This window comes from Pseudopipra pipra, chromosome 3, assembly GCF_036250125.1.
Source record: "Pseudopipra pipra isolate bDixPip1 chromosome 3, bDixPip1.hap1, whole genome shotgun sequence".
Classification (NCBI taxonomy): domain Eukaryota; kingdom Metazoa; phylum Chordata; class Aves; order Passeriformes; family Pipridae; genus Pseudopipra; species Pseudopipra pipra.
The window spans coordinates 62,093,194-62,108,515 of NC_087551.1; the positions used below are offsets into that span (position 1 = coordinate 62,093,194).

A 15,322-nucleotide genomic window follows, 5' to 3' on the forward strand; every position below is an offset into this window, starting at 1 on the left:
AACCCCACCCAGACATGGTGTTTTTCTCCCACTTTAGGCAGGGCTGATATTCAGTATCTTCTTTTCGCAGGTTCGATAACCATCACTGACAAAATGAAGTTTTGTAGCAGATCGCCCTGCCCCCTCCGAAGCCCAGTACTCACAGCAACACCACTCCCACCCCCCTTCTCCCAGCCTGGCATGGACTCTGGGTGCGTGTGGGTGAGAGGACCACCAGTTGCCTCACCCCAGTCCAGCTGCACCCACGGGAGGAAGCAGCCACAGGGGGAAGGAAGCAGAAGTACCTCCCCGTGCCACTCCTCCCCTCCGCCGGGGAGCCCCACAGCTTACCGGAGCACGGCATGCACCAGGCTGCAAGTGTTACTGCCTCGAAGGCTTTTCACTGGTCTTTACGTGCCAAGCCCACATGCTGCCTTGATGCGGACCATGGCCTCTACCCTGGAGAATTTCATTCATTCTCTGGACCCCAGAGCCCTTCCCAGGGTCCTCGAAATCCAATCGGGCGTCTATTTCCAAGGTGAGCATCGAGTGCTTTCTGTCAAGGCTTTGTATTTGACATCAGGCCCCCCTCCTGACGAGAATGTGGGGGAGGCAGAGGGAAGATGCTGATGGAGTTGTCTCCTAGCAGTTTCCCAGTTTTCACTTTGAAAAATGAGTGTTTGATCAATGGCTTTGAAAATGTCTTTGGTAGGGTGTGCATTTGGTCTTCTCACTGGCAGTGAAGAAGAAAATGTAGTTAGTCCTCATTGTATCCTGGAAAGAGTAGAGGAATGAGACATGAATTTGCTTTGCTCTTACACAGAGCCATCAATCCAGCAACCACAAATCGCTTCACAGAGTTTATTTGATTAAAGCTAGAGCTACCATGAAGAGGTGCTTTCTGGCTCAGGGAGTCTGGAAAGTGACCATGAGGTTATCCTCAAGTTCTGTCCTGCATTTGGCAATACTTCAGGTGGTGCAATAATATGAAGTGATGGGTATGAGCAACACAGGTGACATATTTTACTGTGTTTTCCTGCTGCAGATCTTTTTTTATGGTTTTTTTAGTGCTGGGCTCTGCTTGCATACAAAACACAGTGGAAAGGTGGTAAAGAGGCTTGCATTGGAAGGAAAAATCCTTATCTTGGTCAGGGCATGGGCTTTGTTCCATGACAGTGGAAACATCATGTCAAGCTCATGTATCAGTCTAGGAAAAGAAAATTACCTCCATGCCACTGCAAGGGGAAACTCGGGCTCCAGCTAAATAAAACAGAGTTTCATGACACGAGCTGAAGTCTGATTCAGCTTCAGCCAAATACCCACTTCAGGATCCACAATATCTGTCTTTACACCAATCTAAAAATCCTCATGCTGGTCCTTAGTAGGAGGAGACAGGAGGTGGCCATGGAACATCTGAACATCAATTAGTAGCTGTGGCTGGAGTGGACGATTATTCCCTCCGTGAGAACAGCCTTTTGGGGCAGAAAGAAAATGGAAAAGGGCATACTGAGTCTGTGATGGTAGTGTCAACAACAACTGTCCATGTTGTCCCAGTTGCCCATTCTGGCTGCTCTGGAAACTGCCTAGGACACATGAATAGTATTAATATACAAAAAGGCATTCTGGAAAATACACATAACTAAAAATACCAGAAACTTTTGAAAATACACTTTTTCTGATCTTTGCTGTGTGGCCTGTTCAAGTTTTTTTGTTTTAAACTGGTCTGACAGCTGGGACTGAATTAAATTCCTGATAAGGAAGCTACTACCTAAGTGATGAAGAGTGGAACTGAAATTAAAAAAGGGAAAATCGCATCCTTAAGTTGGAGTAGCCACTATATTTGTCCCTTTCCACACACCTAGGAAACATAAGTGATATGAAAACAATTTGTATATATATATACATCTATGTACGTATACATGTATATAAATATGTATTATATGTGTACACAAAATATTGTGAGATATGTATATATATGTAAAAAATGCAGTGATAAAATGATAGTAGCCCAGCTGTCTGCATATTTCTGAGTTCCAACTTGCTGCTCATGGATGGTAATATTCATATCAATAAATCTTTGTAGCTGGGGTATTTCAATTTGTGCTTCCATGTACTGTGTAAACCCTTCTACATGAGGAGGAAAAACCAGTGGCAACTTAGCCCACAGTGCATTCTGCCGCTGTGTTCTCACATGTGAGACAAAAAAGCTATTAGCTGACTATAATAAAAGTGCCTGCACAGCCTTGGGAGGGGGTGGTATGTGCTCTAAAGACCCAGGAATATTTGCATTAAGAAGTGTGCTACTCTGATGCTTTTTTTGATCTTCAGCAGCACCACCTCTTCCTGTCCTCTGCTCCTGGTGGTTTCTCAGCTGTACTCATACATGTTCCACCTGCAGAGTAGATGCAGCACTAGCATAGGTGCATGTGTCTCTTGCTTAATACAACATGCAAGACTGATACAGACATTCTACTTGGCTCCTTCCCCTCACAGTCAACATATCCCAAGAATACTTGTAAGTACCTAGAACACCAATATCCCATAGCACACTTATGGTGGTTCCTCTTCTTCCTTGCTTCAGAGGAAGTCTGAGATTCTCAAGACACTTGGTGCCTGATAGGCTTGCAGGATCTAGGGCTACAAAAGATCTTCTCAGGCCAGGCCCTCTCTTCCTCTCACTCCCTCCATGAGCTCTCTGTCCCTGTCAGATCTCTCCTGAATATTTTGCTCCTTTCTGTACCTGGCAGCAGGGGTGAACATACTGTTCTGTGATTGCATTGTGTTTTATGTTGCATTTTCTGAAGCAAGAGTAGTGCTTCAAAGAGAGTCTGAAGTCACTCCTGTTATATTGCTAAACAGGAGAATGAACTACTTTGAGCACTTCAAGCTTCCATTAGGGCAACCATTCTTCAGCCCTTCCTCAGGCAGGTTCCCCCACCCCTGTGACAGCTTTTTTGATCTCTCTTACCCCATGCGGTACACCAGCAATCACAGTGTGGGTAATGGCAGGTCCATCAGCCGGGATGGGTTTATTACTGTGGTTGCAGGGACCAAATCTGAGCATTTGTGCATTGATTGTAGTAGCTCCCAAACGGCTACACAGTCAGCCTGGTCAGCTGAGTGGTTTTATGGAGTGGGATTTCCCGAATCTGTAATCATTCTCAGCACAACAGGCAGATAGTAAAGGAGAAGATCTATTTTTAAAGCACTGCGTATGATTGTTTGAAACAAGGCATAATTAATTTTCCTGTGGAAGAATTTAAAATAGCAATAATTTGTATATATGTAAACATTAATATATATTCTTCTCTCTACAACCTCTGAAAAAAAGGCAAAGTTTCTTAATGTCAGCTTAACCAGGTACACAGAATGGCTAATGGAGTAAATAATAGTCTACTAAATCCATTAGAGCTGTCACATCAAAGTTGTAGCAGCCAAACAAAGAAGGCTACCAGCAAGCTATGCGATAAGAAGACAGCAAAGTGATTCATTTACTGTTCTGTGGTGCCTTGTGTGCTATAGGGATGAAACTCTCCATTTACTCTGTCTGGAAGCAGTGTTTTTTACACACTAGACTTAGGTCTAATGATTTTACAAATTGCAAATTAGCCTTGTGGTGCTTGACAGATTTTCAGGACCTCTGAAAGCATAAAGAAAACATAATGCTTTGTAAAGATGGATGTATCTTTTTCCATGTGGTAAGGTACTTTACTTAGAAACTACGGAGTCAGGCTCTAGGAAAAGAGTGTGAATTTTTTTGCCTTGGGCAAAGTAGCATCTCCAAAATGATCTGTTCTGCCTTTATATCCATGTTATACCAAGTACAATCCAGGTCTCTGCTTTCAGACCCAAGCCTGCCTGCTACCATTCCTGATGGAGAGTATGTAGAAAACGTATGCTGTGTGCACTCATTCTACCATTAGTCTCTTTACTAGCCTATAAAAAATTATGTTCCTGCTGATAGTAGTGAAATGTTATGTATTTAACTTTAGTTCTCCAAACTGCAAATGGACAGGACTTTATAGACTCTGCTTCCATTCGTAATACTTTCAGCTAGAAAAGCTATAGGCAATTGAACTTTTGCTGTTGGTAGTGAATACTATGAAGTAGACACCTTTCTGAGGTAGTTCTGTTCCTGTTCACATGTCTGTTCCTGGCCTGAAGCAGAGGGAAGGGTTTCCCTGGGGTGATATCAGTAGTTTTCATGCTACACCTGGACGTTGCAGTTGTTTAAAGCCTTACCAGTTTGCCTCTAGGCAGGATACCAAGGTCTGAGGAGATTGTTCATACTCTCATGTTCCTATTCCCCTTTCCCTCCAACCATGTGTGTGGGTGCATAGTCGGAGCCTCAACCTGCAGTCATCACCTACCACTGTCCAACACTGTGCAGAGTCAGGAACATGGGGTATTAGTAATAGCCCTGAATTCTTCCAAAGTGCTTTTCATTCGTCATACTCAAAAGACCATACAGAAGTAGAAAAATTATTGTCATCCCTGGTTTGAAAAGAGAAACCGAAGTGAAAGGAGGTGGTAGTTCTGCAAATGCCAGGGATGCCTGTCGGGATAATAATTTTGGACTCTGCAGTCATAATGTCATTGCTACAGAAACTGGACTGTAGTGTTGAATCTCTGAAGGGAATGGGAAGGCTGATTATAAAACGAGAGCAAGTCTGCCAGATACAAATACCTTGGTAATCAGCACTGATTAGAAAAAACTACAGTGCAGACTGAAGTACATGACAATTTAATAGCTCATTAAAATATGTTATTAAAAAAATTAAACTGCTGAAACTCCATTGGGAACTGATTTGATTGAATGACTATCTTTCTGTGAACATTTTAGTAAATATTGATACTTAGTGAGGTAAGTGCTGTCTGACCACTGATTTTTACAGATAGCATGCAAGTGTGGACTTTCATCTTTATGTTGCAAAATTTATGTCTGTTTTAATACTGATATAATTATTTTATGGGTAATTGAATTTAATATTCTGCAGGCTTAATTTAAACAGTGGCAGAACAGTAAAAATTGTCAAACTTTAATTGTGAAAAATGTAGAACTGCTCAAGGCACCTATTCTGTTGGTGTTTCCTGTCATTAGCCTACCCACAGCCTTCCCATTCTTGCTCCACCTAAACAGAAATCCCACATTGATTCTTTTTTATTCCCCTAAACTAAATACATACATCAGTGATGGTATTCTCCCATTCCCCCAGGGACTGAGACTTGCCAGAGTGCGGGGAGAGCTGGTAGCTCTGCTCTTCAGCTCAGCTATGTGAAAGCAGCGTGTGTGTTGTGTAAATTGCAGTTCCAGGACATCCCCTCTTTTCAATAAACCTGTGAAACAGATTGGGAAACCCTATGTTTCCTGCTCTTTCTCTGAGGAGAAGGGAACTCTAAGCCAGCAGCCAGCCTCCTCCTCTCCAAGCTGGGTGTGCAGTGAAGCAGCATGCTGTAGCAGTGGTGTTCTATGCTTTCTGGGGTTCTGGAAAGTTACAGGTCTGTCTGTGTGGGGAGAAAATGTTGGGAAGAGGCAACTGTGGGGTCACATATACATCCTTGGTTAATGCCCTTCCCGACCTAAGGGATCTAAAGCTGCTCAGTATTGCCAGGCGAGGGTCCCTCCTCTGGGCAGCTGCTTCATGCTCTCTGACAGCTGCATGAGAAACAATGCCAGACAAAACCCTTTGGGACTTTCTCCTTCTTTGTTCCGTGTGAATAGTTCCATTTCAGAAGTCACTTTGGTGAACTATGAAGAATATGAACGTGCTTAGGCTCACGGTTCCTCTTGCTGACTGTGTATCCACAGTCACTCTGTCTCTGCAGTTTCAATTTCACTCTCTCTGCATCTGTGACTGGGAAACAACACCTTTCCAGCGTGCACTTCTGCACGCCTTTCAGGGGAGTGATCGATTCTGCTGGCCATCAACAGAGTGCTGGAACTCTTCGCAAAAAGTCTTCTTAACCCTGTAGCTGTAGCTAGGCAAACTGAACATAAGGGAAATCCTTGTCTATCAAGTCTCAGCTGCCCCAAGTCCTAATTTAGACAAGAAATCACTCTCAACACTAACAGAAAATGATCACATAGGGTAGAATGTTTTTTTACTGTTTCTGAGTCAACCTAGAGGGAACAAATCCTGCTCTCTTGTCAAGTATGATAAGCTGATGACTTGATGAAGGCTAGGATATGCAGTCTGTAATATGTATGAATAAAACAAGCAAGCTGCCTCTTCAGGATTAATAAAGCTACTTTTTCTTACAAAAAGCAACATGATAATTTAAAATAGAGGCTAAAACATGGACAGGTTTGATGAAGATAAGGGTTATATTTCTTAGAGGTGGAGTATCATTAAAAATGATCAGTGCATTTACAGGGTGGACCCCCAGTTGCACGTGCAATCAGTGAAATTTGTGGTACAGTGTTTGTGCTTACTAATTTGTCTCATTTTTTTTTTTTTTTTACAGAGATAGAAGCCAAACTGTCTGTAAAAATGGAAGGGTGTTTTCCCTTGAACACAGTTGTTTCCATTCCTCTTGTTTGAGCAATTAGGAGCGAGAGCCCTAGGTACAGCCAGAGTAACAGATAGTTTGGATTCTCTGTTGTGGTCAGTAGTCAGAGCATGTTGGTAAATTTTCTCAATTAATATGTACCACCAAAACTCTCCTGCACTTGTTCAAGCTGCTTCAAAAGCAGGTTTTATTTTAAACAAGAAAGAAAATGTTCTTCAGTGAATGCAATGTGAGAACAAACTCTGACTTTTATGGGTCAAATATTGCTCACTTTATTCATACTACCTCCCTAAATGGCATGACTCATTCAGACACAGTGAGAAAAATCTGACCCTGGGTAGCTTCACTCAGGGTGAAGCTGTTTCAAGGATTTCTTTTGTAGGGATTTTCTTTCCATGACATTCAGCTTTGAGCCTCCCTGTTGATGGCACAGGACGTAGGCAGAATACCCAAATTGCCTTGTTTGTCTCAATGCAGGGGTCAACCTCTTGTCTTGGCTTGCTAAAGCTCCCTCAATGTGCTAGTTTCCTCTAACAAAGAGGACTCTCCAGCTGTCATTGCACTTGAGCCTCCAAGGGATGTGAGGAGGAAGTCTGCAGCAGGAGGAGCCCTATTTCCCTTCCCATGAACCTATAAAAAGCCTATAAAAATATCAAGACAATTTTCATAAACTCAGGCTCTGGGAAGATAATGGAACATCTATATTAAATAACATAGGAGGGAAGATCCTGAGATAAACATCTCATGATACACAAGCCCATGACCACACATTCTTTCTGAGTTACAGGGCTTTCCTGGGGTAATTTTTCCTTCAAGTACCAGGTGGTCTTTTCATGAAGGAACATGGCATTTGTCCAGGTCCACTGTTTCTGGTTAGCTCTCTTGGACACATGGCAATGGCACAAGGGGAAGAGTGCTGTGATCTCAGTAGGGGAAGATGCTTAAAATTGTTTCTAGTTCTGGCCTGCACCTGTGAAGTGCTCAACACTCTGACCTGAACCTGCAGTTTAACTTAAGCAACCTTCTTAATCCTAGCCTAACAAAACATAGTTTTTCTGTTAAACATACACGTCAATAAACATACTTTAATTCTAAGTAGTTTTTCTGCAAAGAAAATTAATAAAATTAAATAAATCATGAACAGCTTTATAAAGCAGTGGCTAATGCTGTTCAAAAGCAAGTTTGGGAATTCTCTTCATTGCTGCAGTATTTTCAACTCGTGTGGGTAAACCCAAATAAAAGGTGAAAGATACTGCGTTGTGCGGTGTGGTTTCCCTTGCTCTTTCCATTATAGTGGATGTTGCAGACAATAAAGCTCCACTGCCACATGCAGAGCATGACTCCTCTGGATAGATGAAAATCATAAGAAAGTATTTATAAAAAAAAAAAAGGCCATAAACCTATCTGGAATAAATTAGAAACTGCTGAAGTAATTTTTTTAAAAAGTTTTTTATGATTGAAATGACTTAAAGCATTTGACATTTAAAGTTTGACATTATATGGCAAAAGATAAATCTTACAGCTTTTGTTTTTTGATGGTTTCATGCTGGCAAAAATCAGACCCTTTGCAGCCTAAGAAGGTATGATCAAGACAACACGCATTTTTGCGTAGAGCCTTTTGGAGGATTTGTGTCCCAAAATGACCAAACCTGAAAGTTTTTGTTGCATAGAACATGTTAAAGAGAGGAGAGCTGTTAGAAAGCCCAGTAGCTTGCTCTGTCACTTGACAAAGGGTCTTCCACTCAAATTCACACTGCCTTCATGACTGCTGCTATCCTTCGGACTCTGGAATACCATGTGGGCACGGGAGAGCTGGACTCACCCACTCTCCCTGGGGACACCTTCTGAGAGTAGGAAGAGAAGGGTGGATAAAAGCCATAATTTATACTATTTGCAGCCACTCTCACAGCCTGGAGTTAGAGAGAAGCTGGGGTATGCTTCCTTCTTTACCTGACTTTGTGCATATGCTTTTCAGCCTCTTCCCTGCAAGATGGTAGTTTATTTGAGCTTAGTGGGGAAAATCCAGCATGCTGATGAGCATCTTTGGTTCTCAGGAGGTATTTCACTGGGGGAAAAAAAAAACCCAAACAACTAATTCACCATCAGGAATTGTTTGCTTTTCCTCTGCTTAATCAGAGTATAAAATGATCAAAATTATCAAGCAAAACTCTCCTTCCCACAATTTTAAAATAGATCTCTTTTCTTGCCATAGAGCATAAACTCTGAACAATTGGCTAGCTGTCAAAAAATGCTCGTAAAGAAAGATTTTTTTTTTATTTACACTAATTATAGATACATTATGCCCTTCATATTACTTTGGGAGCCTTCATCAGCCTTAATAAAACTGTGATTTCAGCTGAGCGACGTCGTAGGGGAAAGCAGGCTATTGTAATGCTGGCTGAATGGCTGCACCAGGAGATTGAGCCTTTATGTGAAAGCAGAACAATTTCACCAGCCCCTGAAACAGTCACCTCTGATCGGGAAAGACAGCACCCATAAGGGCAACTGATGACAACTTAATAGTGGAGAAAGGAGCACTGGGAAAAGGACATGGGGACAAAGTTCTACTCTTTCAGGAGATGTAGGGAGATCTTTCATCTCCCTGCTAAGCAGCCAGGTTCTCAGTTCTTTGGATCTTCTTTCAAAGACTGCTCAGCCTGCCAGCTGCAATGAATTCGGTAAGTGCTACTGAGAGATGAAAGGGAGAATTTTTTCCTTCAAGGATTGAAACTCATGGGGCTAGGGAGTCAATGCCTAGTGTTTGGCCTCCCAAGTTACTGGGTTTTGTTAAGAAAAAAAGCTTGGTCTTTGTTTAAAAAAAAAAAAAAGGAAGAGAAAAGGAAAAAAGAATAGGGGATACTTGGAAGTGCTTAGCAGCACCCTGTAGCAGACAGACTGAGACTGGGAGTCAGCCAGCCTGGGCTTGAGCTTCAGCCCTGCTGAATAATCCTCTGTGCCGCCTTAGTCAAGCCTTTTGTTTTGCTTGCATTGCTCTCCCTGGCCCTCCCTGCTAAACTACCCAGAGGTATGTGATGAAAGAGCGTTACATCCAAGTGATGTATTGTTGCTGTTTAGTCATGGGCCTGATTTTGAGCCGTACTTCCTATCAGCATCAGTGAAGCGTTCATTCTGACAGCAGTCACCGAATGGAGCTCTAAGCTGCTGGGAAGAAAAAGGGACATATTACTGAGATATTTTACTGTTTTACATCATATTAAAAATATTTCTCTCAGTGGTACTGTCACATGTCCTGACACGAAGAATGACATTCTCCATGTCAGGCATTCACTGTATTTATATTTTATATTATTTGTTTTAATACAAAAATATTCTTCTTGTACCTATAACAAGAAATAAATCAAATAAAGGGCTCATATTAGGGAGGATGGTGGTGTGGTTGCTTAACATTTTAGGAAGGATGGAGGAAAAAGATATTGAACCAGTTGTGGTGGTTTCTTTTATGTGATCACAGTGGTTGCTAACACAGATTGTCAACTAGAGATGAGTTTATGAAAGGGTATAAATGTGTTTTTTATTGAACAAAGTAACATTCCATAAAAGGTGATTTCAAAGGCAACAAGCTCTTTAATTACAGCCTTCAGGGGCATTATTTGATCACTGTAAATAAGCTGCTTTATTGTGGGTTCTGCTAAAATGTTGGGAGGGTTTTTTGGATTATTATGCACACATCTTTCTCAAATCAAAAGATTCTGTTCTTTAGGTTACTTGATTTACGTTCTCAAAGTGTTACATTTTCTTTGTGACTTGAGTGGGAAAAATGAAGTTATTGTTGTGCAACAACAAATCGATGTACTAAAAGGTCCATTTTAATTTTATTTTTAGAGATATTGTGTGATGGGGTCCACATCACACAGCTGAAGTAAAATCTTGCAGGGTCACATTGTAACACAGGGGGGAATTTTCATAATGTTTTAAGATTAGTTATGATGGCTTTCGCAGGAAAAAAGAACTTTTATTATCCCTTTTGAAAGCTGTGCAGTTTCCCTCTCTCCCTTTTATCAGCACAAATATTTGCTGGAAATGCCTAGGTAACATTTTTCTTGTCTGAATATAATCTACATTGTATTATTCCAGGCAAACTGCCAAGCAAGGGCTAAAATCAGGGCCAAAGCAATCCAGTTGCAGACAAATATGTAATTACAATCAATACTGCATGTGCAATTGCACCCCCAAAATTGAGTCTGTGTGTGGCTGGCAGATTTTCATTTTTAATTTTTTTTTAATCCTGGTATCAATAAAAATGAGGCTTCTGCAATCATGGTTTCAGTCTGTTAGCCATCATCCTCCCAGCCTCTCACCCTCATAATCTTTCAACCTCTTGGCCTATTTCAAATTAATCTGGTAAAGGAGGATGTAATTAAACTCCTACAAGTTGTCCATGAAAATGGTCATCTATGTAGATATCTATCTACGTACATATATACACATCTTTATATCTGTCTACCCGCTCATATATATGTTTTCCTACTGATAAGCTGCTGAAGGTTGGCCTCTGACTTCCTTAATCAGATGGAAAATGTGGTGGCATACCTCCATGATTCACTAGTTATATGAACTATTTATCCAACTTCTCTTCTGCAATGAAAGGTACCATTCTATGGTGATGAGTACTGGGATTCTTGGGGACTCTTTGCTTCTACTCTGCTAAAGCTTTCCTATCTTCTAGAAGACTTAAATCATCTTTCTTAGATGCTTAATACCCTTTCTCTTCTTGATGATGCCCAAAAATAAATCTTTTCTTTCTTCCTCTTTTTTAATTCAAGAAGAGGTTCACTTTCACTGGTATTATTACAAAGCGTTTTCTTTGCCAGTGAATTATGTACCCATGTTTATTTCTTTGATGGTAGGACCACAACTTCCTTGATTTTAATTTTCTTGGGGTTCTTAGTTTGTTTTCTTGTTTGTTTTTTTAAATTAAAGCCATGTTTTTTTTTCTTTAAGTATTAATTTTCATCTCAATTTTTCCTAGAATGGATGCTCTTAGATGAATGATCCATTTGTTTTCCACAGCAATGCTGTGTTACATTCTGATGCAATATTCTGAGAGGTAAGGTGCTATGGCAGCCCTGCTCATCTATTCTGTGCACATTCTTTTGTGGTTTGCACTGTGGCATTTATAATCCATTTTTTTTTCTGAATACATTATCTTGGCCCTTGATGTTTCGAGCAGAGCCTGCAGCTCCATGTAATGCTTTTTGTAGGCTCCAGCTTGTACTACATATGCTTGTCTGCCTTAGGTACTTTCTCTCTTTTATGAGTGCAGATTTTCTTTCCTTGTGTATTTTACCCTTTTCTTGTAGTGTTTTAGGTTGTCTGCCATCTCCACAGTGCTAGGCCACCACTTACCTGTTTTTCTCCTGGTTTGCAAATTTTGAGTGCTTTGTAAAAAGCTAATTTGTGTGTCATCAAATCATCTCTTTTTGAGTGTTTGGTAGAACAACTCTCTTCATAGAATCACAGAATCACAGAATCCTAGAATGTTTTGGGTTGGAAGGGGACCTTGAAGATTTTCTAGTTCCAACACCCCTGCCAGAGCAGGAGTTTAACTAAATGACATTACTCACAGCCCCATCCAACCTGGCCTTGAACATCTTCAGGGATGGGGCATCCACTGCTTCCCTGGGCAACATATTCCAGTGCCTCACCACCCTCACAGTAATATCTTACAAATCTTTCTAATATCTAATCTAAACCTACTCTCTTTCAAGTTGAACCCATTCCCCCTTGTCCTGTCATTACATGCTCTTGTAAATAGTCTTGCCCTATTTTTCCTGTAAGTTCCATTCACAAAAAGCTTCTTATGGGTATTGCCCAACTGGACCTTCAGTCTCAGACCCATCACTAATTGATCCACGTTTTCACTTTCTTTCAAGCTTTATACTTCTTATTTTGCAGGACTTCTCAAACTCTGTCATAAAATTTGTAGCTAAGCTACTATGTCTGAGGAAAAGTAAACCTGATAAAAGTAGTAAGTCCCTCAGAACTAGCCATAGTCTGAAAAAGAATTTTCCTCTGACTCCCCTCTTTATTTTTCAGTGGCACCACTCTGTTGCAGTTACAAACTGAAGTAGTGGTTAAATATTCCTCAATCGCACCATTTTTTTGAGAGCTTTAGCCCCTTAACTGCTCCATTTAGTGGATGAGGGAAAGGCTGTGGATGTTGTCTACCAAGACTTCAGTGAAGCCTTTGACACTGTCTTCCACAGCATTGTCTTGGAGAAGCTGGCAGCTTGAACAGGTGCACTCTTCACTGTTTAAAAAACTGGCTGGATGGCCAAACCCAGAGAGTTATGGTAAATGAATGACAAGAAAGGTCTTGGGGTGCTGGAGCATGTCCAGAGTAGGGCAACAGAGCTGGTGAGGGAGCTTGAACATAAATCCTGTGAGGAGTGACTGAGGGAGCTGAGATTGTTTAGTCAGGAGAAAAGGAGTCTCAGGGGAGACCTTATTGCTCTCTAAAACTGCCTGAAAGGGGGTCGGTCTCTTCCGCCAGGTAACTAGCAAAAGGACAAGGGAAAAGGGCTTCAAGCAGTGCAGGGGAGGCTTGTGTTGGATCTTAGGAAAAGTTTCTTCACTGAAAGAGTAGTTAAGCATTGGAACAGGCTGCCCAGGGAAATGGTGGAGTCACCATCCCTGGAGGTATTAAAAACATGAGTAGACATGGCACTTCGTAATATGTATTAGCAGGCATGATGGTGCTCAGTTGAAGGTTATACTTGATGATCTTAGAGGTCTCTTCCAACCTTGACGATTCTATGATTCTTTGCCTCGGGGACAGTTTGGACAGCTCTACTCCAGATACCATGTTGTTAGCAAACCAGCTGCAGCCGGTGAGGTCACCGAACCTGTATGGTTCAGTGTCTGTGCTCCTATGGAGGAACACTGCTGGTGTGTGAGTGAACGTCCAGGGGTGACACTTACGAAGGCTGTCTAGCAGAGATGAAAACAAATGTGCCCAAAGCCCCTAATTAGTCTGTGTAGTTGCTTTCATATGTCAACTGGCTTCTAGGAGCTTGTTTTCAAGTGAGGTAATCTGGAGAAGCTGGATCTAAATCTGTGCTGAAGAAAAAAAGCCTCTATAAGCCACAAGCTCCCATTTTGAGTAGGTTTTCACAAATATTTGTTCAGAAGTGGGAATATTGGAATTCTTTGCTCATCTTTCCACGTTTCTGAAATGCAGAGCTCATCACACTGGGTCCTTTGGGATTCTCTGTATCTAATAATATCTCGTTTACTTGTAATCTTTACTGTGTCTGATGTGAGGAGTGAGGTGGTTCAGCACAAAGGGAATATTACCCTCTTCACAGCTGCTCAATCTTTCTCTCCCTCTCACTCTGATATGAAATAAGTAATGCACATACACTTTTCCAACTGTCATAAAATATGCTATGGAGCTCACCTAAAGCAATGAGACGTATAATAATTCCTCACGTGTTTATTACAGCAGCAGCCAGCCTAGTGATGGTAGCTGTAGCAATATCCAGTGGAGACAGCTGAGGTGGTCTGTGTTGAATTGCTCAGGGACTGGAGGGAGTGCAAACAACTATGCACTATTCTTACAAGAAGAATACTACATTGTTCTTTTTCAGTTAAAGGACAGCAGCTTTCTTATTCTTCTGCTGAGTAGCAGAATTGTTGAAAGCATGCATAAACAACATGTTTCTTCGCCTGGCTCTGGTTGATACTTGTGTGGCATTGTAATCTAGAATTTCTGTGTTAATCATCATCCCGGTGTGCAACAGAAAGGCAGTAGCCTGCTGGGTGAGTTTAGAGCCTAAGTACAGCAGACCCCTTGAGCCTATGTAGGGTTCTTAGCAAGAGAAACCAGGGGATGTTGTCTCATCCAACCTGTCAAAAGCATCTGATAGATGGTTTTTTACTTATTTTTTTTTTTTTTAACTGAGATTCCTTCTCCAAAGAGTTAAAAACCTACATCTTCTTTAGAGGAGCAGCTGGAGATCTTCTGGTGTCCATCTCAATTGTGAGAGCATTGCACAAGCAAATGATGGTTTTGCCTGAATGTGTGTTCACAACAGAGCACACTTAACCAGTTGCTGTCATTACTCTCGCTCATTCTCCTGTACTCCCACTAACCTGTTGTTTTGTGCAGAGGCTTTGGGTTTAGGCTAAAATGAGAGTAAGTTATGCTCAGGCTGGGCTCCCAATGACTTCCAATGAGGTCAAAGTGATAGCCAAGTGCTTGCTGCTTGCGAGTGCTTCAGCGGAGTCAATAAATATATCCCAGACTCAGTAAGAGATGCTTATTAGCCCAGGCTGGAATTGTTCTTGAGTGAACATTAGGAAGATCAGTCAGCTAATAATTGGTTTTTTGATGTGACATCTGGCAAAAAAAAAAGAAATTAACTGCTTTTTTTCTTTTTCTCCCCTATCCCCACCAACTATAAGGAAAGCTGTGAAGTAACGAGTGTTACTCTCTGTGGGAAGTGAGTTCTGCAGGCAATGGCAATATTTCAGTACAGGCCAACTCAATTATTGATTACAACTATGTAGCCAAAGGTCAGGTTTTAAATATCTCTCATTGCCTGAGACCATTCTGGTTACCTAAGTTTAAAAAAAAAAAAAAAAGGTGACTTTGAACAAGATGCAAGAAGGGGCTTAGAGTGATTGTGAGAAGAAAAATCCATCTTCTCAGAGGTGATAAAGAGAAGGGCAAAATTAACATTGCAAACCCCTTGGGGAAGGGAGAAATGGAAATGAGAGAAAAAGTGTTTTAAGTAGCAGAACAATGTTAGTAGGAGAGCAAATGAATGCACTCACCAATGCATTGAGAGTGGAAATGACAACAAGGTTT

At 41.3% G+C, this 15,322-nt stretch overlaps 1 protein-coding gene across 1 annotated transcript in view; it reads left to right on the forward strand.

Moving 5' to 3' along the window:
* The first annotated feature begins 232 nt into the window (after positions 1 to 232).
* Positions 233 to 15,322, forward strand: part of THEMIS (thymocyte selection associated) — a 73,160-nt gene continuing 58,070 nt past the window's right edge. Inside the window, exon 1 of the mRNA XM_064649578.1 lies at positions 233 to 517. Coding sequence (XP_064505648.1) covers positions 418 to 517 — 100 coding nt within the window. The 5' untranslated portion in view covers positions 233 to 417. The remainder of the gene's footprint in view (positions 518 to 15,322) is intronic.